Raw genomic sequence first — 25,952 nt, 5'->3', positions numbered from 1 at the left:
TATGAAAATGAACAGCATGTAATGTCTTATAAACTGACTCTTGCACATCATCTTATGATGATTGGATTATTCAGCTAAGTAGAAGGCATTTGAGTGCAAGCAACATTATGCTTAGATAGTAAATTATTTATTGTTAATCACTAGCATTTTTTTGGAAGTACTATATCCACTAATCACAATGAACACTAAATTTTGTATGACTGGCTTTAAGTGAGAAATAACTGCAATCACCACTATGTTTTTTACAGGGCTTTGTCTGTGTATTTGCAACCAGGGTAAGCAAGCACACACTAGAAAACACCTGAGGCTAAATACTGGTATGCAAAAGCATAAAACCAATTACAAGTAAGTATGTTCTGCCCCACCTCATTTTGTTCTCCCTTTTATTTGCTGGATGATCTCTACCCTGCCTACTGGCAAGTTCCCTCTTTGATTTCCAATCATCCCTTGATGACTCTATTTTTCTTCCATATGCTCCTACTTTCTGCCCTCTTATTAACTGTTAAAACCCTTACACCCAAAATGCGCATGACTTTTTCCTAAAATAAGGTAAAGTTAAAATACTTTTAAAATAATTCATCTTTGCAAGCTGTGACTCGACAGCAGGATTCACAGAAAGACACTCGTGATGTCCAACAGCAATGTGGCAGGAAAAAAAATCCCGTAATCCAGACATAAAACCCCCTGAGTTGGTGGCGTGCCATTTTGCCTGCTGGGCGGCTGCCAGGTACGTGCAGCTCGTCCCCTCGCTCCGCTTCCAGCCGAGCCGCGGCGGTGTTTGTCTGCCACCTCCCGGGTGAGTCACGGCGCCGGGACACCGAGCGGGCACAGCCCCACAGCGACAAGCCACAGGAACACATGCGGACGTGCTCGTGGTCGTTAGGAGCATCAAAAATACTTAGGTTACAAACACTCAAAAATCTGAGAACATTGCAATCAGTGAACTGCGCTGCTATTTGTACACATTACCTCATCTTTCTCCCTCCAGCTGCAAGGCTTCATTTGGACTCCGCTCTCATCCCGAATAGCATTTTTCAGTTGGTTTCCTTTTGTTGCTGCTATTGACTTGGTGGGTTTTTTGGTTTGTTTTTTTTTTTTTTTTTTTTTTTTTTTTTGGTTCAGGGTGTTCTCTGTGTTGGTTTTTTTAACTTGGTTGTGTAATTTGAGGTTTTCTAGATTTCTACTCTTTTTCTGCCCATTAATTTGGCCCGGGCAGAGCGGGTGGGGATCGGCCTCTCCGTGGTTTTCAGAGCCTTGGACACTGTTGCAGCCTGGCAGTGGACAGGCAGGAATGCCAGAGGAGTGGCTGCTGGACACGTGGGGCTGACCGTGCCCATCGTGGGGAGCTGATCTGCTCACAGACTCTACACCCAAAGCATTCAGGAATGTTAGACCCACTGCATGTACACTATAAAGGGCACATCCGTAAATATCTGACCACAAATCTCAAGGGAAAAAACCAGAGTAACCCTGCCCCTGAGGATACCCAGTTGTTGGCTTAAACAATTTACTGCACGATGTTCACTGTATTTTAAGTGTTTCAACCTTAAAATACAGCTTTGACCACAGAGAGAGAGAGATGCACACAAATCCAGCTTCAGATTTAATTTTGTCACGGTCAATTTTGCAAAGAATCCACAAGGCAATATAAATAAACATTGATGAATACTAATAATGCCCCACAACAGCAAGAAGTGTTATAGAAAGGCAACAACTGCTTGCACCTGGAAAGATTTCTGCATTGAAAACAGAACAGGATTAGTTGACGTGATGATTATTTATACATTCCTTAGAAAAACTGAAAAAGCTGCTTACAAAAAAACAAATGAGGCAATACTGTAATAAATAGCATTAAGTGATAGGCAATTCAAGCAAATGAAGTGATGGTGAGGAGGCTAGAATTCAACCCCGAATTTTAACATCTTATTACACTATTAAAATACATTACTGCAACTATGTAATCTGCTGTAATTATGTTTTACTGATGACCCTAGCTGTTCACTGGTCCGGTCAGCTTTGTTTTCTTGCTTATACACAAAAATTTCTAAACTCTTTTCAATCCTATTGCTGCCTTCTCCTCCTCACCACCCAAATCCCCCCGGATGCTTCCTTTCTTCTTGCCTGCAAACCCCAGCAGCACCAGAGCAGAGCCAAGCAAACAAACCCAGCAAAGCCTGTTTGGGTTTTGCCTCTTCCCTCATGCGTGACATTGATGCACCTGGTTAGTGAGAGGTCAAAGGGGGAGCAACACCAGTCTGGCAGAAGGATGGACTGATTCTTCAGGAGGATGGAAGGATCCATTCTCAACCATGACCTATGAGCCTGTGAATTTAGGCTGCTTTCTCTCTTTTAGTTCCCAGAACCCCCACGGTGTCATCGATTCAGAAATACCAAAGGGGTGAGTGTGGATTGTGCAGGGGACCCAGGCACTGCAGAAGTCTCAGCTGAGGAAACACCGGCCCCCACCACGCCCCTGGCCAAGAGCAGGTCTCTGTTTTCAGGCCCTTACCTTCACCCTGTGTCTGAAACCCATCTCAGAGGAGGGGAGACAGCCCGCAGCCTCCAACAAGTGTGGTGACACTGGTGACAATCTTCAGCACCCTCTGCACTCCGGTGAGGTTCAGCACTCACACACAGAAATGAACAGCTCAAAGCTGAGGGCCTCCAGCTGTCTCTCCAGCACCGAGCAGACACAATCAACAAAATTACAACTGTGACCGAATCCTTCTGAGAATAAGGTTGCAAACAATGTTTTGAGTGGTTTTACTTGCACAAAACCCGTTATTTCATAACTAGCATTAAAAATAAGCTGCTGAAATGCCTTGGGAGACAGGTATGTCAGGTCTGTCTGATAACCTCTGCCCCGACTCTCTGAAAGCAGCTTCCTTTCAGATTTGCTTTGCTTACAGCTCACCAAGATCCTGGCCTGGCAGCCTTCAAGGTTCAGCATCTGCTTAGGTTCTCATTTTCCTGCAGTTCCAAGTCCCGTTGACCTGTAGGTACAGCAGCCTTTAATTCCTGAGCTCTGGATTTTGATTTCTGCCCCGTTCCCTCCCAGAGCAGGGTAACCCACGCAGCTTCCTTGTTGATGCATTAAGCTCCACATCAGTGACTGAGCCGAGCATGAATCACCACAGCACAGCAGGCATCAACATCATCCTCCTGCTTTCATATCACCACCCCAAAACTGAAACGGAATTCTGCCCTCCCAAGCAGCCAGGCCTGCGATCACGGCCCCGCTGCCCCAGCTCCCTCAGGCTGGGAGCCCTGGCATTCACAACAAAATGGAAACCTGAAGGACCAGGAAAAAATAAATAAATTCAGCCAGGCCAGGGAGGCAGCTGAGACTCTGCAGCCCTGGGATAACACAAGTATGGTCTGATTAGAAGTTTTACCAGCATTGCTTCAAGCCATTACTTTGAAGGAATTAGTTCTTGTATAGGAACTGGAAGAACGTTGCAAGAACGACTTGGAAAATTGCAGGGTTTTCGAACAGGAGTTGTACTTATCTCTCAAATATTTTCAACAAATTAGGCTCATATCACAAAGTCCCTGTTCTCCAAGGACAGGACAGCTTATCAGCCAAGACACATTTGTATTTCACTTTTGAAAGATCAAAGTTCTGAGAAATGCTACTGCACAATTAATAAAGTAACTCTCCACTCTCCGCTCCCTTTATTTTTCCCAGGTGAAACTTCAGAAGGTTGCATATAATGTTTTCCTTATGCCCCACTGCCACACATTTCTGTGGTTTAAGGCAGTGACTTCTGGAAGATGAGGCAGAAAGGAAGCTCCAGTACTAACACCGATTGACTTCATGCATTTCTGTATTACACAGTTTTAAGATCACTCACGCTGCTGTTCTGAAAGCAGCTAAATCACCTTGCTATGTGCCAAGCCTCCTCCCAGATTTTTTTTTTCTCCATATAGCAGTTTCCCTGCAGTGGCTGACTCAAGGCCGTTTCCTCTGGCTGGTGGGTATTTCGTAAACAAAATTAAGTAGCTTTAGTGGCAGTTCCCTCCCGTGCCCTCGACATCTTTAGTGACCGCGATCTCAGCCGGTGCAAGGGACGGCTCTGCGGCCGGCAGCCACCTCTGGCGCTGCCTCAGGGGAGCCAAAGCGCCGGCGAGGAGCCGCCGGCAGTCACCGAACTCCGCCGGTCCCCTCCATCCCTGGGGCGGGTGCCATGAGCGCGGCTACGGCGGCTCCCGGGGCCACCCTCAGCGCCGGGCTCCATCCTGCCCGTGTGGGGCGGGAGCGGCTGCGGGGAGCCAGCCCTGTCCCCACGGCGTGGAAAGGGCAGGAAGGGACAGGGAAAGGGACGGGAAAGGGCAGGAGCAGGGAGAGGCAGAGGAGCGCGGAGAGGAAGCGCCTCCTCAGCGCGGCTCCCGCCCTCAGCGCGCCGCCCCGCCCCTTCCGGCCGCCCCCGCGCGCGGCGATGACGCACTTCCTCCCGCCAGCCCCGCTCCCCCGCCCCCGGGCCGGAGGTGCCGCCGCCATTTTGCCGCTCTCTCGCTGCCGCTCTCCGGGCGCGGCGGCTGCGGCCGGACGAGCGTTTTTAAGGAGCTTTAACCCGCTCGGGGCCCCGCGCCCCAGCCCGCTTTGAACGCGCCATGTCCGGAGAGGGAACCGCCGGCGACCAGGTGAGCCGGGGCCGGGCGAGCGCAGGCCGCGCCCTGAGGGAGCGGGGCGGTGTGGGCTCGGCGAGGGCGGGCGGGCGGCGGGGCCGAGCGGAGCGCGGCCGGGGCTCCCCTGCCCCGCCGCCCGTCGGAAGGAGCTCCGTGTGCCCCGTAGGCAGGCGGGGAGCGGGGCCGGCCCGGCCCAGGCGGTGACGCTCCGGCTCTCGGCGCTCGCCCGCCCGGCTCGGGCCGAGCCGGACAATGGGCGCCCCGGGCGTGGTGCCGCTCGGTCGTGGTCTCTGAACGCAGCGCGCTCGGGGAGAAAATTGCAGCCCGGACAGGCTGTTTGCAGGGGGAATTTGCGGTGTTATGTAAAGCGAGCGTTGGCCGAACTCGGGCGTTGAATGGAGAAGGCCTCTCTAACGACACCGTCTGCCTCCAGAATGAAGCATTGCTAAAATATGCTTTATCCTTACACCAGAAACGATAAACACGCGTTTGCTTGATAGAGGGGCTTCTCTGTAGCACAGCGCTCGTTCCGTTTAGTAGGGAGCTAAACTAAAACCCCAGGAGTGCCACCTCAGCATGAGGAGGAACCTCTTTAGGTTCAGCGTTGCAGAGCCCTGGAACGGCTGCCCCGGCAGGGCGCGGAGCCTCCCTCTCTGGACCAGTCCAAAACCCACCTGGACGCATTCCTGTGTGACCTCCTCCAGCAGGTGACCTTGCCTGGGCAGGAGGGTTGGACATGGGGATCTCCAGAGGTCCCTTCCAAACCTAACGCTTCTGGGATCCTGTGAAATAGCTGCAGTTTCAGGGGAGTTTGGCTTGGTTTGTTTGTTTGTTTTTAAATAGGCTAAAGTCTGTATTTACTCTAATCTCTTAATTTATTGGGAGCCACCAGAGTGTTTTATGTCACCTTTTTAAATCTAGTGTTACTGTGAATGATTTCTGACTTCCTGGCAGAGTTTCTCCAAAAGGGCTTTTTTTAGTAGCTGGGATTATATTTAAAATCTGTATTAATTAGAGGGGTGGGGCTGAAAATTCCTGATTGAGGGAAGAGTTATTGATAACAATCTCGTGTCTTAGTGGCCAGTGTAGCCTTTAGAAGTACTTAAAATCAAGCTGATGCCTTAGTGCTTCTTGAAGTGGCTTTTTTATTTGTAGAATGTCAGTTTCTTACAAAACTGGTGAATTTCTGTACGTCTGGGCCTGTACCCCTAAAGGGTGGAGTGTAAATTTTATAAGATGACTATTTTGGTGGATGGGGTGGCTATAGGAAATGTAATGCTCAGAGTGTAAAATACTCAGCTTCTGCCTCGTTAGGGTCCCAAAATTCCCTGTGTGCTCCAGGTTGATCAGGTTGGTCAGTGTACCGGGAATATGTTTGAGCATTCTTCAGACTGGTTCCCTCCGTCTTGAGAGGGATGGCTGCAGAGCAGTAAGAGCATGCCACAGCAAAGTTCTGTTACTGCTGCTGTGTGGCGTGTTCCAGGTTCCATCTCCCCCTTCAGAGTGTTTTCAAGAATACATGGATGTTTCATGGCTTAATTAAGCTGTTGTTAAAAGGGCCTGTGTGTTTCTATAGCTTGTAAAGTGTTACTATTTAACTTCCACCGTGCTGACTTTAGGCTTTATATTCTTTTGCAAGGCAGACTTTGGTGAGCAAAAGGTTGAGTTACTGTCTGTGTACTGCATAGGAGTGGCAGCTGCAATACTGCTGTGCCGTGCCTCAGAGGGGTTTAGCATTCCTAACCCTGTCAATTGTTGTTTGCAGCCTGTGAAAAGCAGGTAGACCCACCTGTGACTTGGCCTTTGGGCCATGATAAGGGTCTTTTTTTTGCCCATTACTATTTCTGCGTTCATGTTAGGTGCACTTCAGATTAAAAAACCTGCTCACATAGGTTGGTTTCATCTTTATTTTTTTTATTTATACTGCCCCATCCTCCTGATGAAGGCTTCTGGATTCTGATTTCCTGTAGGTCTGGTTTTGTTGTGGTCAATTGCCTCCCTTCCATCAGTGTTCTTCGCTGTCAGTAACAGCTTTTTTCTCAGCTGTCAGGCTTGTGTTTGTGACTCCGAGTGTTGCCACAGGCCACATCCAGATCCCAGTGTCTTTAGCAACACTGCCACGGAGCTTTCCGCACAGAGGCTCCCACGCGCTCCCTGCAGGGAGCCTGACACGGCTTGAGGGATCCAAATGCAGTGTTCCTGGAGGGAGGAGCAGCAGAGCCTGGTGGTTGGGGCACCCACGCTGCAGCTGCTCTGGGCCAGCCTGGTGCTGCTGCCCGGCCTCGAGCTTACTGCACAGGGTTCTGGGGGCTCTGAGCGTGCCTTGCTGTAGAAGCTGAGGCTGGGCAGAGGTGCGAGTGCAGCTGCCTTCCCTGTTTTGGTTTCATCTGCTGCTCCCAGCTCTGAGGTTTGGGGTGCCCTACAGGGATCAGTGGAATGGGGACTGCACAGTTAATTTGCATCTGTGCTGTGTATTAGATCTAAAAATGTGAGAGTGAGAAATCTTTGACAAGGCAGAGCCCAGTCTCAGGCAGGGGGTTCTGCACCTTGATTCCCAGATCCCACCTTTTGGAAGGCACTGCCAAAAAGCAGCCAGGTGTGTAATAAATTGCCATGCTGTCTGCAGCAAGTACAGAGCTGTGGTGGTGTAGGAAGGAAGAACAGAGTGGAATGCTGATTGTAGGAAGAGAGGGAGGGAAAAGGGGATGTAAGTTCTAAGGCATAGGTGGGCTTCAGGAGGCTTTATTGTGCCAGATGCAGTGCAGTTGAAATGTGGCGTTACCACTTTCAGGCCAGGCTTAGCTCCAGGAGTTTTTGGGCAGCTTACTGTGTGGATCCGGAGCCTAATCTGTGTTATGTAGATTGTCTCCTTGTTACATTACTGTAGAACAAACTGGAGCAGGAGGACAAAGAAATACAATGCAGCCACAACTCTTGGAGTATATTTTAAATTCTTGCTCTGTGTTAACTGTGCTGGGCCCTGATTAGTCCTGAAGAACCAGTTGAATCACATGAGGACTTGAAGTCTGTCAGGCCCCTGCCAGACTTGTGGCGAGGCCTCCGCGATGTTTCACAAAGCAGAATTTCCAGGGTCAGTTTCTGGAATAGCAGCCACTCAGCCCTGTCTGTATCATAGAAATGCACTTTTGTAGACTGAAAGGCTGCTGCATCTGCCACTGTTCGCCAGAAAATTCTGTGACAGGGTCTTCCCAGCCTGACGTGTCAGGGTTACAAAGAGCCCATGCTTGCACCTGTGGATGTCTTGATAGTTTTGTGGTCCTTTATGTACACATCTAGTTTCATTTCAGTCATGGTGCTTGTTTCATGTGCTTGGTAACAAAACCTTAATTCCCCACTTCCCCCCCCGCCCACTTTATGAGTACTTGCCAGGCATCACCTTTATCTGAAGATCATATAATATTTGCTTTGCCCCTGCATTAGTTGTCTTCCAATCTTTTAAGGTTAGAACATGCATTTCACACTCCCAGTTAGTGTTCCTAAGATACTACCCCAGTCTGAGATGCGTTTTTTATGTTACATGAATATGGATCTGGTCTAAGACTAAGCTGTGGGAAAAAAAGATGCCTGTATTGTCTCTGTGACTGTAGAAAATACCTCAAAAACAGTTCTGGTTGCTTGAGGTACTTTTGTCCCTTTTGATTCCTTCCTCTCTTTGTCTTGTGTCTGTTTGATGTGGTACATCATGAAAGTTTCTGCATGCTAAAGACAATAGTAAATGTAGTTAACTTCAGTTTAATATTTGAAAAATAGATGTCACTGAATGCAGTGCTGAAAGAAGACTTTTCTTGCAGGATTGTGTGAGTTTAACATCGCAAGAGGAGCCATTTCAGAGAAACCTCTTTAGGAGTAGACAGAATAAGTACAAGGGTTGGTGAAGGAAAGCTCCTGGGTTTGTAATGCAGTGATTTAATGACAGTTTTTACACAGCTGTAAATAAATGATAATTCTGGTATTTCCAGAGTCAGTAAGTTCCAGGTATGCAAGTAAGAGGTCCAAGTGGAAAATATGTCAGTCCAGTATTTGGGAAGTAGTCCTATGATGAAAGAATGGTAATCATTACTAGTCTAAAATTTTCAATTTATCTGGAGTTTTGAGCACAGATTATGTTGGAGGGGGGCAGTACATAGAAAAGTACCTTTTTTTGGTCAAGATAAATATGCTGGGCCGTGTCTGCTCCAGTCTTAAAGGACACAATTTTTCCAAGGCTGTTGACAGTTGAAGTGGCTTAGTGTAGAATAGAAAGAGTCAAGGCATTAAAAACATTCAAGAAAGTGCAAGTTTTGGTAAGCTGGAACTGCAGTTCCGCCAGTGAAGGGATGTGTTACTGAGGAAAGGGTTTTGAAACTTGTTCTTCTCTGCACATGCAGCTTTAAATAAACTTAAAGGGAAAAAAGCCTTAGACTAAACCAACCTGTAAATTTAGCAAACTGAACAACTAACAGTGCTTGTTAAGTTGCATGTTAATATATCTGAAATTTCATTCACCGGGTCTGTTACAGGCCAGGCTGTGCTGAAGTGTGCAATACCCAGCCAAAGCCACCACACTGTCTTCATGGCCAGAAACCTCCTTTTGGATATTGAATTAATATCCAAATGGATATTAATTTGACTAAAGTAGCCATTAAAATTCCTGCCTTTTTGTATACAGCAGTTCCTCCTGTGATGTTAAACCCACACAGTCCTGCAAGAAAAATCTTTGATTTGTAGAAGTTCTTATTTCATAGTTAGTGGTAGTTTTTAAAGCATCTTGAGCTGGCCACTTTCTGGACTTAACAGGTGTTGTAAACACATTTACTTTCCACTGCAGAGGATCCTTTTGTGGAAACAGGAGGGTGCCTTAAACAACTGGATGTATTTAGTCTTGCAGATAATTTGAAGGTGTCTAGGTATTTTCTTAGACACTTTGGCATCGTGAAGATTTATTCGAGAGGGCTGAGGAAACTGTTGATTTTAGGAATATGGTGTAAACAAGAATATTCCCTTGGAGGTGACTGATAAATAAGCAAATACCAAAAGTGAACTTCATTTCCTCTGGTTTTGTTCCCTCAGACATTCTTTATGAATTCAGAATTGGATTTTGTGCAGTTGGTGTATTTTGTGGGAAGGAGCTCCTAGATCCCTTCCTAGAAAATGCAGGTTTAGGTCTCTTTAGATTTTACTTCTGCTGTCTGTGAAACTTCAATTCTATTGCTATTTATCAGTGTATAAATAATAAGAGGGTAGTTGTGAACTGGACTAGGTGGTGGTAATCTGTAGAAAACCCTAAGTGCTAAAATAATTCCACAACTTTCAAAGAGTAGTTCATGGGATAGGATCCTGATGATGTAGAGATCCACTATGCATAGTTAACAAAAGCAGAGGAAAAAAGTGTTTTTACAGTCTGCGTGCAAAATTTTTTTCAGGTAGTGCAGAAAAGCTGAAAGCCAGTATCTGATTAGGTTCAGTTTGATGGTGTTTAAGCTGGTCTAAATTGGGGCTGCGAGAGTCCTGGACGGTTTTGCATCGTTTTTGCTGCATCTGATCCTGAAACCAGGGGGTTGAACCATTAGAAAGTTAATCCCTTTTCCAGCAGGATTATTTTTCTGCTGATTTAACTCTGTCAAGTGGCTTGCCACAGGATGAGCTTACCTGGAAATGCTTATCTAGGGGCAGGATAATGGCAGTGAACACCCAAGGATTGTATGTTCATAGTTTTGGATATTGGCTGTTGTGCAAGCACTACAATGAGAAATACATAATCAGAAGCTGTGTGCCCTTGAACTGTGCTAGCAGCAGCTGTAAGCACAAATTGCAGTTAACATAAAGTTCTCAAAACTAGGATCACATGTTTTCCGGGCTGGGGTTGGGTTAGGTTAAAAGTCAAGCTCGTGGTTCCATTTTGCTGTGTGCTTGCTGTAGATGTTAGTCCTCGCAATAGGTGTTTGTTCACACACCCAGTTCTGGCAAAATGGTCCAGAAAATCCCTAGTGTTGACTCCTGCAGGGTGTTAGGAGGGAGTATTTGTGAAGATGCAGGGAGGCGTCCTTTGTGCTCAGGTGGAGCCAGCACATGGGTTTGCCTGCAGTGCAGGGTGTCCCTGAGATGTGGATGGCTTTGATCAGTGCTGGAGGTGGAGAGGGACAGGAGAGGGAGTTCTCACTGGCTCTGAGGAGTTGTGTGTTTTCTTCTGTGTGACCTAAGGTACAAGCAAGTCCAGGCAGTCCAGTTTAAAACTGATCATCATAGAGTTATTTTCTGTAGGGTGCCTATAATTTGTCTTGTATAACTGAATGGAGAACTTTTATCTGCTGCTGCTAAACAATTATTTGCCAACTTCAAAAATCAGTCCTTTTTCCAGTAAAATAATTGTGCTTCTTGCACAGCTTGATTAATGTATCAAATACACAAAATTAATTTCGGATTGCTGTGGTTGTGCATCTTATCCCCATCTATTTTTTCCTGAGCTGTTTCTGCTTTTCTGAGTTTGAGTTTATGACCCTGAATCTGCATAGGTGAATGAAATTCCTGGAAGTCTTAACTCAGCTGCCACTGCAGTGAAATGCATATTTTTGTGTAAGCTGGAAAGACTTGAGGAAATACAACTGTACTACTGATATAATACTTGAAAGGTGCTTCAGTGGCCCATTAATATTGTTCAAAAGTCAGTACTTCCAGGGCAGAACCTTGTGCTTTTGTAGGGTGGGGTCCTTTTTGTTGTAGCAGACAGTAATGGTATATCTGCCAGACCCTTCTGTCTAATGTATCCAGAATAATTTATCTGAGACAAGTGAAAGTCACTGGGCTGGTTATGATCAGAAGCAGTGCTTCACGCTGATGTTGATGCATTTGAATTAGTGCTTTGAGTAAGCAGGATTTCAGTTTTGGGTCACCTGTAGGGATAGCTTACAGAAGTAGTTTTAAAATTCAGAAATTTCAGCCTCAGTGCTGCTTCTGGAAGCTGAATAATGTTTATGCGTTTCAATTGGGAAGAAGTAAAACCACTAGTTCATTTTGTACTGTTCTACATCTTAAGCCTGTATCAGTTGAACTACTACAGAATCAAAATTTTGATGGACTTAGAGATGTAAAACTATTCATATGGCAGTTTATAAATTTACTACCTCAGAGTTGACAGCTTTGTGCTACTTTGCTTTTTTAATCAAATTAATTTTATAATAGTTTCATGTGGGATTTGATATTTGCCTTCCAAACTACACTGCCTTGCATTAGTGTTAAGAATTACTTGAAAAGTGAATCCAAAGGAATAATGGTCTCTAGACTCCTATAAAGCCCAGCCTACTGGTTTTTTTTCCTTTTTATTGCATATCTGCAGTATCAGATATGTCCATTTAACAGTTCTGCAATAATTTTGAACCTTTGTCCATTTTATAAGTGGTTTTATTATTATTTTATCCCTTAATAAATTTAAAGGGTTATGCTTTGAATTATATCCTGCTAGTAGGACTGACACAAAAACTGGTAATGCTGAAAAATATTCAGAACTAGTGTAGTTACCTTCTGCTTCTCATTCTAAAGAGTGTGGCACCTTTGAGAGAGAGGAGTGTTGGTTCTCTCTGTTCTCTTAAAATTCATAGTACAGTAAATATTCCAGCAAACTCAAATTTGTTTTCATGTTTTAGAGACATTGAGTTGGTTTAGTTGGTTGTCTTTTTCAGCTTCAGAAGGATGCATTGACCTGCTGGGGCAGGGAGCTTGGACCAGGTGACCCAGTGTGATCCCTTCCAGCCTGCCCCATGCTGGGCTTCTGGGACCTAGACCAAATATTAAGAATTAAAACAAATTTCTTGAAATAATCTTTTAGCAAATGACATGGTTTGGGGTTTTTTTAAGAATTTTCTGCAAGTTTTAGAATTTTATTTTTTTTATAAATCAGTCACACTACACTGTACATTAGAGATGAATATTCTTAATTATGTAGTGAAAGTGTAATATTTCACCAGCAAGGTCTCAGAGTAACAATTTAAGGGTTACTATTGTTACATTTCACAAAGGCAAGGATTTCGTTGGTGTGGTTTTTGTATTGCTGTTATGTGCCTAAAAATGAGCCAGGTCAAAGTTAGTGAATAAGTGGTTTGGAGTATGGGTCAGAACAATATTTCAGGCTTAATGGATAAACTTCTGGTGATTTAGGGTTGTAGCAAGCATGTATTTTAAGGGTGTCTGTATGTGATCTTCACCCTGTAACTTTTTATTCTACTTGTGTTAACAATGTTAGATCTAGAAAAAAACCTGACTATCATAAAGTGAGTTATTTCCAAAAGTGTTTGAAAGCGCGTTACAAAGTTTGCATTCAATTTGGTACAGCTTTTAAACTTCAAAAGGAATGTCTGAGTGTTTAAAAAAAAAAAGTCGTGTTAATGCCAAAACTACAGGAAGGCATCTGTAGGATTGAGAGATCAGAAAGTGAACAGAGAAATTGTGCTTGCATGCTGTGTATCTGTTTCTGCTGAACCATCATCTCCTGGTTTTCTTGTTGAACCTGTGATACCAAGTACCTTCTGTTCCTCAAGTCCAGAATGACTCCTGGATAAACTGGATTTGTTTGCCTGAGCTCTGTAATAGAAATACTGGGCTGAATTTACTTTTTGCATCTTGAAGTTCCAGGTTGGTAAAAATGTTTAAAATTCATAGTACAGTAAATATTCCAGCAAACTCAAATTTGTTTTCATGTTTTAGAGACATTGAGTTGGTTTAGTCTACATGGAGAACTTGTGCTAAGTGTGCATTATCTTCCTGGGACAACTTGTTTTCCAGCTGAATTCCAGTTTAGAAACTGCATTTTAAAAGCTGAGCTGTGGACTGTTACACTGTTGAAATGTTATCTTTAGCTTGACTGTGTTGGTGGGACAGAACTTTTCAAACACTGCTTGTGATCTCTTATGTCTTCTTTTTAATCTTTCTAGACTGCTGAATATGTCCCAGAAAAAGTGAAGAAAGCTGAAAAGAAACTAGAAGAAAATCCATATGACCTTGACGCTTGGAGCATTCTCATTCGAGAGGCACAGGTTTAGTGATATAGGATTACATTTCCTTATCTATGGTCCACTCACACTATTTCGTTCTGGAGTAAAATCAGCATATTCATTTACATAAATCATAATACTGTAAATGCTGTTTTGATTTTCAATTTTTAGAATCAGCCTATAGACAAAGCACGGAAGACCTATGAACGCCTTGTTGCCCAGTTCCCCAGTTCTGGCAGATTCTGGAAACTGTACATTGAAGCAGAGGTTAATATTTTTACATTTTTTCTTACGTAACATTTCATAGGATTTTAAGTTTATATTTTTATAAGCATGAATAAGATAGGCACATGATATCTAGGGGAAAGGGGATTTTAAATATGCCTTGCCTTTATTTTGTAAAATAGGTACAAAGGAATGATTAAAATGAATTCTAAAGTATTGGGTCTTTCATGAGTTGATGATTGTTGCATTATGGAATTGCAACAACATTAAAACTGTTTCAATGGTATTGGAGTGCTTTAGCCTTTTATTTGCTTGTCGTGTCAATTTATTGCCTCCCGTGTCATTTACTTAGAGGATTTTTTTTTATTTACACATACAAACTTATTTGAGTGACTTTCTCTGAATATTTGGTTCTTTTATTTTTTTCTTTTGCTTTCTTAGGGTATTGAATGTTTCTGTGAACAGTGTTTGCAGGGAGGGTGTGGGGATGGAAGCTAATTTCTGGAATGAAAATGCATTAGCCCAACTCATTAGCTTTTAAAAATCCCAACAAATTGTGATTGTTTCCATAACCGGGTAAGACTTATCACTAAGTGCATTGGTCAGTTGAACTGTCTCTAATGACATGCCATGAAATTCCCTGTATAATCATGGGGGGTGGTGGTGTTCATTTTGGTTTGATTCCTTCCTGTAGCTGGTGTTTAATACTAATACACATGGTTTCTGTGGGCATCTTCTGGCTGCACATTTTCCTTGAGACAGATTTTCTATATGCTAAACTTCAGGGGTGGGGACCTGTATTATGTAGATGAGAAATGAGCTCTCTTTTTCTTCCATTTGCTGTGAAATTTCATTGCATAGTTATCACATCTTATTTTACATTAAATTACTTATCCAGAAATGTCTGGCAGTAAATTTTGAAGATAAGGAAAATTGGGATCATGGGAATAGAGCAGAAATTTTTTTATAGCCATTTATAGTAAGATGCTACAGTGCAAAATAGTGCCATCTGAATTGAATGCTACCAAATTAAATATATAGAGTTTTCAATATCTTGTTTGTAGCAGTAGTTAGAATGTTGATGTTTATTCATGTTTGGGAGATTGCAAGGGGACTAACATACCAATACATACTTTTCCTTTTCGGACCCTGCAGCCAAATCCATTAGCCTCTTGTAGCCTGACATTTTTGCTACAGGTTCTAGTTTTTAGAATGTAATCTTATTTCATAATTTCATTAAATTGCCTGATTTCTGTGCTTTTTAAAAACCTTTACCTTTCTCATGCCTCAAATTTAAGGGTTGAGTGAGGCCATCTCAGAATGCCAGTACTATACTGTACATCCTTCAGCAGAAAGCCCTGTTGTCAGAGTAAAGCTCCCTGTCTTAAACCACGTTCAGAGATGAGCTGACAGACGTCACCTCCCCTAATTTATAATCTAAGAGTATTTAGAAACCGTAACAGTGGCAATCTTGGAACAGTCTAGGGCAGAATTTTTTTACCTGTTCTTCGAGGAGGGCAGATCAACACCTCAGCAGTTACAGGTACTAGGGACCACAACGTAAATCTGAGAGGGAAATAATTGTCATAACCATCACTAGTTCTTGTGTGTCTGCTTATAAATACGCTTCAAATATTAGAGAAATTGAATATATAGTTCTGTTGTTCAAAACCATGGAAAACTAGGAACTGCAGATTTCTGGTAGAGGCTACACCTGAAGAGGGTTATATTTGACAGAAATGTAAGAACGTAATTTTCAGAAATTTATCTTAACAGCCACATTTTTAAAATCCCAGTTATGACTTAATTTTCAACTTTCCTGGTCACAGTGACATATTACAACTTACAGTGGCCAATTTACAAACGAAGCAATATGCTTTTCTCTATTTTTTAAACATATGTGAACATACATAGCTATAAGTTGAAATAACTTGTTTCCAAATTCCTCTCTAAAAAAAATACTCTCACACAATTGGGCACCGTTGTCAGTATTGTTTTCAGTTGCATATCATTTGTGCAGTCCGTCTGGGTGAATTCAAATCAAAATGCTTTATCAAATGTTCTTTAAACACTGGTTAAATTAAGACCTCAGTTAATTTTTGAAGGCTGAGTAGAGGAATTCCGTCCAGGCTTCTTTTTATTGCAGCCTTAAGATGTACAAGGCATATAAGGAAAGTCTTTTCCAAAAGCTTTTTTCCTTGGCAATTTTAGTAGTCTCCTCCTGCTAGAAAACTGTTCTTGGGCTGTTCAGAAGTATATAACTTTCCTAGCCATGACTTAGTGAAATAAACCTGTGGTAGATCTCCAGCACTGCTTTCAATTTACTTTTGCTGCCTCATTATTGAAATCTGAAAATTGTAAAATCTTTAATCATCTCTTACCTGCATTTCCTCTGATGTCAAAAAAGTATTTTACTCTTTAACATGAAAATGTTTTCTCTTTGCATCCCAGAAAGACAGAAAGGGGGAGGGAAATGGGGGTTCTTTTCTGGCAGGTTGTCTTTCACTAGAGAATTTTGCCCTCTGACATAAATTGGAGCTGAAAAATGTTACTTAGTTGTGGTGTATTGGAAGATGAGCTAGGGTGAGGGTTATGAAAAGGGCCCTAAGAAAAAGAATTTAGATCTTGAACAGCTGTACTCTCTACGTTGCTAGAAGTCCTTAAATTCCCATTTGTCTGAATTAACAAATGTGTTCTCTTTAGTCACTTCCAGTCTTCAGTAGAAATTGTTGATAAACTATCTGAACAAAACCTGTGTGTGCCAGTTCTTTTTGTAATGTATAACTTGTAGGTGCAGGCCTTACTGCTGTGATTACCTCTTGGTTTTATGACTGTGTTTGTTCAGCTCACTGGCTGTTGTGCTTTTTGTGTATGACTGTGTTCCCTAGTGGAATATAGTGGAGAGCAGTCCTCAGCACTCAGTGTATCATCCAGCTCGCCTCAGCTGGTACACAGAGCATGCTGAAGTAACCAAATACTTCACATTTAGCACTTTGTGTGCCAAGCACTGATTTATGTGCTCTGCTCTCTGCATCATGACTGGTTAGGTAGTCAGTAGAACATGGAGATTAGTTAGGAAGAGCATGCTTTGACAGTTTGTTAATGGGAATTACATTATTAAAGTTGAAATTGATGAAAAAAGTTTGGATTCTTGCACTGGCTCTTATTTCTTCTGACCTTCAAAGAAGAATTAGAGGATTTAGAAATAATATAAGTGGATGAAACAACTCCCAGTTCACAGCTGGTTTTGGGTCATACTGTTTGAACATCTAAGTAGAGTTTTGGATTTGATCAGTAAGCAAGTAAAATAGTTAACTTGCTATTCTGCATCTCTGAAAGTTTAGGAAGTGGAACAGTAGTGCTATTCTTCCCAAACTCTTGTTTTCTCTAGTTACTTAAAGTACACTTTTCTTCTGATACCTTTCTCACAAAAACCTCCTCTCAGGAAACTTGACTCGATTGACATGGCAGTGCCTCTTTCACAGTTGTATAAAGGAGTGTCTAAGTCTCAGCCCCACTGTGCCATAATATTAAATTCATAGATCACACGATCTGGACTCTAGCCTGCTCTGCTGATGTGCTGTGTCTCCTTGGGTAAGTTATTTAACCTGTTTGCCATTTTGAAACAGATGCCTACCTACCTCACAGGGTTGTTGTGAGGCTGCTTTAGTGATTAAAGTGCTTTTGGCACCTGCCTAAAAGGTGCCACAGAAATGTGAAAATAAATCCAGTTTAATACCCTGTGATCCCATAGGCCCAGTTGTCTTACTATTTCCTTTGTCACTTTGACTGACTGAACCATCTTTTAGATACAGAAAGACCTGATAATGCTTTTCATGCTCATGAAAGAACATTTCCTTTACCAGTCTCGTAAATACTTCAGTAGTTCTGAAGCAAGCTTTTAAAGTTGCCTTTTTTTTTCTCTGCTAGTTTCCTTTGAGAAATCACCAGGTTGAAAATCCTCTTAGGCACATTTATTAAACTGTATTCACATGCTTTCAACATTTTCATTCATACATTCAACTTTTTTTTTAATGATCTAAGGAATTTTTAGTTCCAGTTACTCTGAATGGATGCTTTCCTCTGTAATTGTCCTGAATGCTTCAGGCCAGTTCACACCGCACCTTTTACCTTTTTTATTGAGTGGTACAGCATTCTATCCTGGTCACTTTGGATGTTGTTAATAGGGGTTGAAAGGTTACCATAATTAAAGACATAAAAATCATGTCCAGAACACAGTTGTGACAAGGAGCCCAAGTCTAGAAACAATAAATACAAAGCTGGTAACATACATGTAAAAGGTTTGGCTGTTAATATGTATTTTTTGTCTTGAGAATTTTGCAAGACTCCTGTGTTATTGCTTGTCCTAAAGAAATGCAACCAGATACATTTGTTTAGTTAACTTCTATTTCATATGGACATTTTGAATTTTAAATGTCTTGGTAACAAACGGATGCTGTGTGAGGCACCTCGCATTCAGGGGGTGGGACCACAGCTTAGGGTTGATTGTTTTGCATTTCATCATATGCAATACATCAGTATCTTTAATCCATGTAATTCACACTGGTGTGGATACTAGTCAGAATGTATCATTTAACACACTTGTATATGAAAAATGTAAATAAAACCATTTAGAAAAATGATTGTTTTTGTTTAAAATGTCTGTGTTTCTTCAAAGCATTTTCTTCCCCTGTTTTACTTTAGTCTGGTTATGAATTCAGAAAGGAAAATGTTGTACCTATCACCAAAATTATTCTACTTGGGGAAAAATGGGAACTGACTTCTGACAGGATGAAGTTGGAGTGATCAGAAGTCAAAGTAGAATAGATTTCTTGCCTGAGATTCTGTTTAGTGGTACTTTCAACTGAATATATTGTGTGTGTCACCAGCTGATCTTAGTGATTTCTTAATGGAAGGCATCCCCATGACAATCCATGCCCACCCCGCTAGCCAGCCACATTTCTCATGGTTTGAGAAACTGCTGTACAGGTGCTCTGTACAAATACTCATACTGCACAGTCTTGACTGCCTCAGTCTGAGATTTTCAATCTTTTTTACAACTGTATTATTTATGATCTTTTCTTACTCATGTGTGGACTTGTTCCATTCCTGTTAATAAATGTTGTTCTGTCTGTGTGATTATTGTAGACTTGCACTAGAAAGTGAATGCACCTTTTTCCTGTCTCTTCTGCTCAAAGTGTGAATACAGGTGTGTCTACATCTTGCATAGTTCCCCTGGTCCTACAAGCTGTGTAATATCAGAGAATTGCCCACATACTGACATATGTAGTTTGAGAAGATGCGTGCAGTCCAACACTAGTGGGTTTCTTCATAATTCTGTTTGCTGTATTTGATCATTAAAAGTACTATGGGGATGTTTTAGGACATTTTTGAAGTGGGAGCGCTGCCTAATGAAGAGATTACTCTGAACCCTCTTCTGTAGTGTTGCTATTTACACATGAATAAACAAACTACTTCCTGTTCTGTTGTATTCTTTCCATGTGGGGCAACAGAAATATATCCCTGTTAGCTGTGTTAGCTTTGTGCTCTTGTTCACAACACTTCTGAAGTCTCACTTTCGAATGTCACAAGGACAGTGGAAACTTTTTGTGTGCTTTCTTCTGTTGAAGTCATTTGTTGATTTTTTGATATTTTGAGGGGGGCAATCTGTGTGTCAGGTCAGGCACTGACTTGGGCTTCTTATGTCTGAACCAGACATAAAAACAGGTTTCTTGTGTATGCTGTATTTGCTATGGATTGGTTCTCCATCTGCCTGGGAGAGGGAAACTGTAATTGTAATCTTTGTTTGTTTTCTATATCTCTTCCAGCTGCCAGCTGGTTGAGTTTCCTGATCTTTATTCAGATTTTGAGAAACATCATGGTTGAGAGAACACTTTCCGTTAAACCTTCTCTGCTAGTGCTACTAAAATTAATGTGTAACTGTTTGCTGCAGAATGTCTTTACAGACTGTGGGAAGGTCTTTTTTAGCTGGAAGGTCTGTGGAAGCAAGTCCTTCCCCATGGCATTCCTGTATCCTATTAGTACCAGTGGCCTTCATTTACAAGAGTGCTTTGGGTTTCCTCCTTGTTTTATTCTTGATTTTTCTCACCAGTGGCTTCAGAATGATGGGTGCTCCATATCCAGTGACAGTTTCGGATTTCTGCAATGACATGTGTACCTAACATCCTATGACTTTTTTTTGTTGTTTCTTACATAAAGCAATTCAAAAATGAGAAGAAACAATATGCATTGCTCCATAACTGTATAACATTGCACAGGTAGCATTTGCTTTGTGCACATTATGTACATGTAGTTAACAACACATGAGGAAATCTTAATTTGTAATTAAATAATTAGTTTCTAATTAGAAATTATTCTAGTGTGTCTATGGGGTTTTTCTTATTATTCTATTATTTCTAATAAGCTAAGTAATTTGAATCTGATCTGTAGTGAGGTTTAGCTGCTTTGGTAAAGACAAATATAATACAAAAGCATGGGAGCATTTGCAGCGTTCATTGGAACGTCATAAATGTTACATTTTTAGGATAGGCAGATAAGTAGAAAGGTGTTCTTTTTTAGTTGAGTTTGTGCACAGTTTTCAGCAATAACTTCTCAAGAGTGGTGTCCTGTTACATCTTGAGACAAGACCTCACAGTTAATCTGAAGTGTAAACAGCTGGGTTGTCTCTGTTCCCTTAGAAGCAGATTGGACAAGCCCTGTGACAGGGGCTGTGCTTTAATCTTAGCTTGCACCAGTTCCAGTGAGCACACAGTGCTGGTCTGTGGGCAGGTGCTGTACCCAGTGCTCTTGTAGATTGCTGGGCTCAAGGCTTTCAGAGCTTTAACATCTGACATACTCCAGAAGGAGAGGAGTTAGTATGCTGAGGATGTGTGCTAATTTTACTTATGCTTTCACCCTGGCTCAGAGTTTCAGCAAAGCAGCCTGTACATATGTTTAAATTACATAGTTTTTATCCTTAATTCAAACTATTCCTCTAAATCAGCTAATTTGGAAAGTTTAATATTGTAATGAAAGATGAAACTTTGAGATTCTAATGAGGACAAAATACTCAGTCCAGTTCTTTATTGTTTGCACTAGTGCTTGAAATAGAGAGAAATAACCAGTATGTGAAACTAGAGCAAGAGATGACTGGACATTCTTTCGATAAACAGTCTGATACTTCTGTATTGGTTTTTGTGAGAATGAATACATTTCTTAAAATACATTTCAGGTCTTGCATTTGGACTAAAATAATGCCTAGTTTTTCCATTTATAGTATTTTCTATGTCTAGACTGCAACAAAGTCAGCTTCCTTTAGCTGTTGTTCACCCTCGAAGTATGGATTTTCAGACACAGTTTTTACTGTTTAAACAAAATAAAAATGAACTCTCGGTTTGAAACTTAGATATGCAAAAATGGGGTGGCAGGTGTGAAGTTGTATATGGGCTGTCCTGCAGATAAAACAGATAGGAAGTTAGCATGTTAGCTGACGTCATTGTGTTCAGTGGAGCTGCATTTAAACATCAAACTATGTTTAAAATGTTCTCTTAATTTAGGATTTTGATTATTTTAATTTTTATGGTTAAATGAAGACTTTCTTTAGGTTCTATGCCTGTGGATTCCTGAGGAATCTCTCAGACTGTGCATATGCATCTGTGTTTGTGTCTGTGTGTATATGTTTGGATTATAAGGTCACACAGCATAATGTTCTTTTTAAATCATAGAGGAGGAATAGGAGTGGGTGAGTTTATCAGTGCAAATTGTCTACAGGTAATTTACTCAGGCTACCTAAAAGTGTATAGGTACTTCAAAAATAATGTATGTAGAATATATTTAGAATTTCATTGAAAAGGATTTTATTATCTGCAGCTTCAGTCTGAGTGCAAAAACATGCCTTGGTGCTGTGTGTAAAGGAGTGAGAAGACAGAGCTGGATTTCCTCTTTATTTTTGAAGAGGAAATTTTATTAACCCACTTTTGGCCTGCCTTTTCTCCGTTCCTACCTACCCATCACAGTACAGTCTTTGTGTGTTTTTATGGGCAGATGCAGGAGTGTATTCAGTGTAAGAATTGTGAATCTCAGGTGTTGCTGAGTGCTGTATCTTCCAATGTGTGCTTGCAGTTCATCTTTCAGATGATGGGGAGGTCCCAGGAGGCCTTGGCAAGAAGCTGTCACTGCACAGCTCAGACATGTTCTTTCAGTGCCTCAACTGTACTGACCATTTCAGATAGGGCAGCAAGGGGACTGGGGGGAGATTCCCTAGTAATGAAATGTAACTGATTTGATCTAGAAAATAAATCTCAAATTAATCCCCTGACAGACTTTTTAGTATTGTAATTACTGCAGAAGAAATCTGGTATTCTTGCCATCTCTAAATTATGCTTATGCAGTTGAATACCTGCTGGTTAGTAATGGTATTGCATTTGTAAAGTGTGCAAGCACATTTAACAGCCTGTGATGAGCACTATATTTAGGAACAATTCTGAATTAATTTCTTTTAAACTTTCCCTGAAACATGGTTTAGTTAGTCTCGGTAGGTTACTCTTTAATATTTTCACGGGTACTTAGAAAATTGCATTACAGCATGCAGGAGCTTGAGCTACAAGCAGCCTTGCTATTGGTGTTAATGCAGCAGGGGCTAGAAGGATGGTAATTTAATATATATATTTATTTATTTATTTATTTATATAGGCTTGCAGCTACTTAAAGGTGTTAAGCATTTCTAATATACGATTAATACAAGCTGAAGATGAGTGACAGTGAATAAGTTCACAAAAAATTGCTTTTGTAACGCATTTGCTTTTGGAAGCTTAGCTTGCAGTTTTCCTTCCATCAGCTCTGTCAATGGACCCCTTCCCAAGATTTTTGCATGGCACTGCAGTAATTAATAGTTTTTGTTCCCAGCAGCATGCTTTGGAAATGTCCTGCACAGCCTGACAGTGCAGCCAGGTTCCTACAGAAAGAAACATTTCTTTCATGCCAGATCAGAGCAGCAGGCCCTACACTGAGAGCCTTAGTCTGGCAGGTTTCATTTCACTGGGGGAATTTTGTCATTCTGTCCTGACTGACTGTGCCTTTGGGAATTTTTAAGTTCTGCCTAGTTGCAGGATTGTGTTAGATATTCTTACTCCATGTGATGATGGCCAATAGTTGGATAAAAAGTGACTGGGAGAGAGTACAGTTCATTTATAATAAAGAACGTAAAGTTCAAATGGACTGGTTCTAGATACACAGGGATAAATCAATGTTTAAAAGCACACATAGATGCCCTGGAAAACCCTAGTAGCTATTTAAGGTTTGTTTTTTTTTTGTAAAAATGCACTCTTAAAATAGTCCCAAATGCATGACTTGTTGGTCCAGGTCACCCAAAGAAGTGCAGTGGGTGCAAGCTAAATGCAGAGCAGGGTCCCCATCCCTATCCCACCCCCTAAGAAAGAAATTCCCCAGGGCGATGTTATCAATAATTGCAGCTCAGCTGAAATTCTGCACAGAAGTCCTTGAGCAGGACGGGCAAGCACCTCAGAATATTCCACAGTATTTCCTCCTGATAAAATACCAATGCTTGTAAGCCTGAGCAGGAAACAGACTGTATGATTTATTGTTGCAGGATAAAAATTTAAGTTCTCTCACACAAGATGGGACTAAACTTAATTCAGGCCTCACTTTTTTTGGCGGGTTGGGGCGGGAACTCAATTTCAGATTGATACACAAAAACACATGCTTTTTTGTATGTGTACAGGATGGGTATTAAAAGGGAAATGCTGTAGAACTTTAAAATTAGCTGACAGGCTTGAATTCAGGAATATTTTTTCTGGCACTAACAAAATGGAGGTGAGTTTCATGCTAGTAGTCTTAGCTGTTAAAAAAAAATTACTGTTGCATTATCAGCTATTTACAAAAGAAAGAAGTTAGAGATGGCATATTTATTTGTCATTTTACTGATGCTCCCAAAGTTTGGGTTTATCCCTAGAAAAGTTGTGAATAAGGGCAGCTGTGGGTTTTTTAATTTGCCAGTGAGAAAAACATTTGTGTTTTCAAATAATTAAGTTTGGTAATTCTGGTTGATCTTTTGTCTGACTCAAATGAAGACCCTGCATTGAGGATGTGTCCTTAGACTTCTAGCAGTCTGTCACTTCTGCACAAGCTTTGCAGTCAAACATTTTTCACTGCTCTTGGCGTGTACCTTTGTGCCTCTAATGCACAGAAATGTTGAGCACCTCTGAGTTGCTGCAGCTGCGTGAACCCTGTGGTGTTAGCTGTGTTTGCCTCCCAGGCTGGCAGAGTTGATGTAAGTGTCTAGAAAATGCTGGTTTTCACCTGTGAGCAGAGATTTCTGCTGCAGTCAGTACTGGAAGTCAGTTCTCGGCTGCTGGCTGACTCAGTCTATCACAGAGGTTTTGTGGTGATGCTTCACCATGTTGCTGAGCCTTCAGAGTGGATTTTTCAGGCTCCTGCATCACCATGATGGCACGTGCCCAAACCGAGCCCAGCACCATTGCCAAGCCCATTCTCTTCCAGAACTGGCCTCAAGTTTGGACCTGGGGAGATCCACCTCTTTTCTTGGGAACCTTGGCTGCCTTGCTGGGAGCTGCACCTTCTCAATTTAGAGGGCTTACATTATGTTCTGTAGCAGGTCTCTGTTTTGTACTTATAAAAATTTTTTTTCTTCACAGCAGTTAAGCTGCTGTGTTAGTTACATGTCCCTTTTACAGAGTGCTTTGCTATTGACATATGCTTGGTGTTTTATATCCAACCTGCTCTTGGCATCCTAGCTTAAAGCAGCAAAATAGAAGAAAAAAGAGATATGGGATTTCTGAGATCCCTTATGTGCTTCTATACAAATTAAATTAGCTGGGAGCCTACATACCATTTTTAACACTATGCTTTAATTTTCTCTTTGCAGGCATTTGCAGCACTCTGTAATGCAAGTGCTGTCTGAATGTATTCTGTATTTACATAACAGTGCACCTAACCTAGGAGTCAGAGTCACGTCCTGAATCAAATAATTGCCCGCTGTTCATCTACTGAAGAGCCTCTTTTCTGTAGAAAGTTTTAGAGCACTTTACCATGGGCTTCTGAATGATCAGTTACAGCGGAAAAGTCCCAAAATGCTTGGTTAGAGGGGTAGGGGAGAGAAGTATCAAACTGAACAGATGTTCTGCTCTCTCAAAACAGCAGTTCCCTACTATGTGTCTCATTCTGCATGGCCAGCACTTGGTGGTAGTGGGGTGCAGAAGAAAATACACTTCTCCCTGTGAAAAGCAACAACAACAACAACAAAAAGAGAGTATATTAGTACCAAACAGATCTTCACTGCAAAGAAGCTGTAATTGTTTTGAGTGTTCTCTGGGGAGGGGGGGCAGAACTGCCAGCAGTATTTATCTGTTGTGCACAGGTGTCTGTAAAAGTAGCACATTTCTGGTCAGTAAGCAGGTTTTCTTTCTAGCATATGGGTCAAGGCTGACCTTTGGCAAGGCTAGGGGTTTACCTGTGCCAGTTTCTCTTCATGACCCCAAAATCAGAATCTTAACTATGTGACCCTAACTCCTGGGGTATTTCTTCTCAATATACTGAGAGGGGGATAGGTGGGAGGAAACTGGGAGGTCAGTGGTGTTCTATCTCTCTTGTTTAGGCTGCAAGGGCTGTGAGTTTCTGTACTGCTTTTATGATGGGTTTCTGCATTTCATCTTCCACCTAAGAGGTGAAATAAGCTGCAAATGCACCTACCTGGGCTGCATGGGAAATGAATGTTAGCACGACTGTGATATTGAAATCTGACATCAGAGCAGCTCTTCTCTGTGCTAACCCAACACCAGTGAATTTCACATAGGGACAACATAATGAATTGTCTTTGCAAGTCTTTTGTCTTAGAAGTGCAGCTGACTTAAATGGGTTTTAATCCTATAACTAATAACACAAAGTGTATAGGAAAAAGCCCACAAGCAAACAGGACCCTCACATAAAGTGTCAGTCAGTTTGAGTTGACCTGTAAAATTAAAAGACTTTGGTGTAGAGCTATCCCCTCTCACCTTTCAGTGGCAGTGTCACCAAACCATGGGAATGTGTGATCTGGGGTTTTATTTTCCAACTTCAGTGCATCTCTACATAGCCAGT

The 25,952-nt window shown here is 41.8% G+C and overlaps 1 protein-coding gene across 1 annotated transcript in view; it reads left to right on the top strand.

The window, feature by feature from the left end:
* The first annotated feature begins 4,446 nt into the window (after positions 1–4,446).
* CSTF3 (cleavage stimulation factor subunit 3) overlaps positions 4,447–25,952 on the top strand; it is a 48,147-nt gene continuing 26,641 nt past the window's right edge. The window contains exons 1-3 of the mRNA XM_038137467.1: positions 4,447–4,644; positions 13,554–13,655; positions 13,785–13,880. Coding sequence (XP_037993395.1) covers positions 4,615–4,644; positions 13,554–13,655; positions 13,785–13,880 — 228 coding nt within the window. The 5' untranslated portion in view covers positions 4,447–4,614. The remainder of the gene's footprint in view (positions 4,645–13,553; positions 13,656–13,784; positions 13,881–25,952) is intronic.

This window comes from Motacilla alba, chromosome 5 (genome assembly GCF_015832195.1).
Source record: "Motacilla alba alba isolate MOTALB_02 chromosome 5, Motacilla_alba_V1.0_pri, whole genome shotgun sequence".
NCBI lineage: Eukaryota > Metazoa > Chordata > Aves > Passeriformes > Motacillidae > Motacilla > Motacilla alba.
Note: the sequence above shows the minus strand (reverse complement) of the source record. Positions and strands in the feature narration are given on the sequence as shown.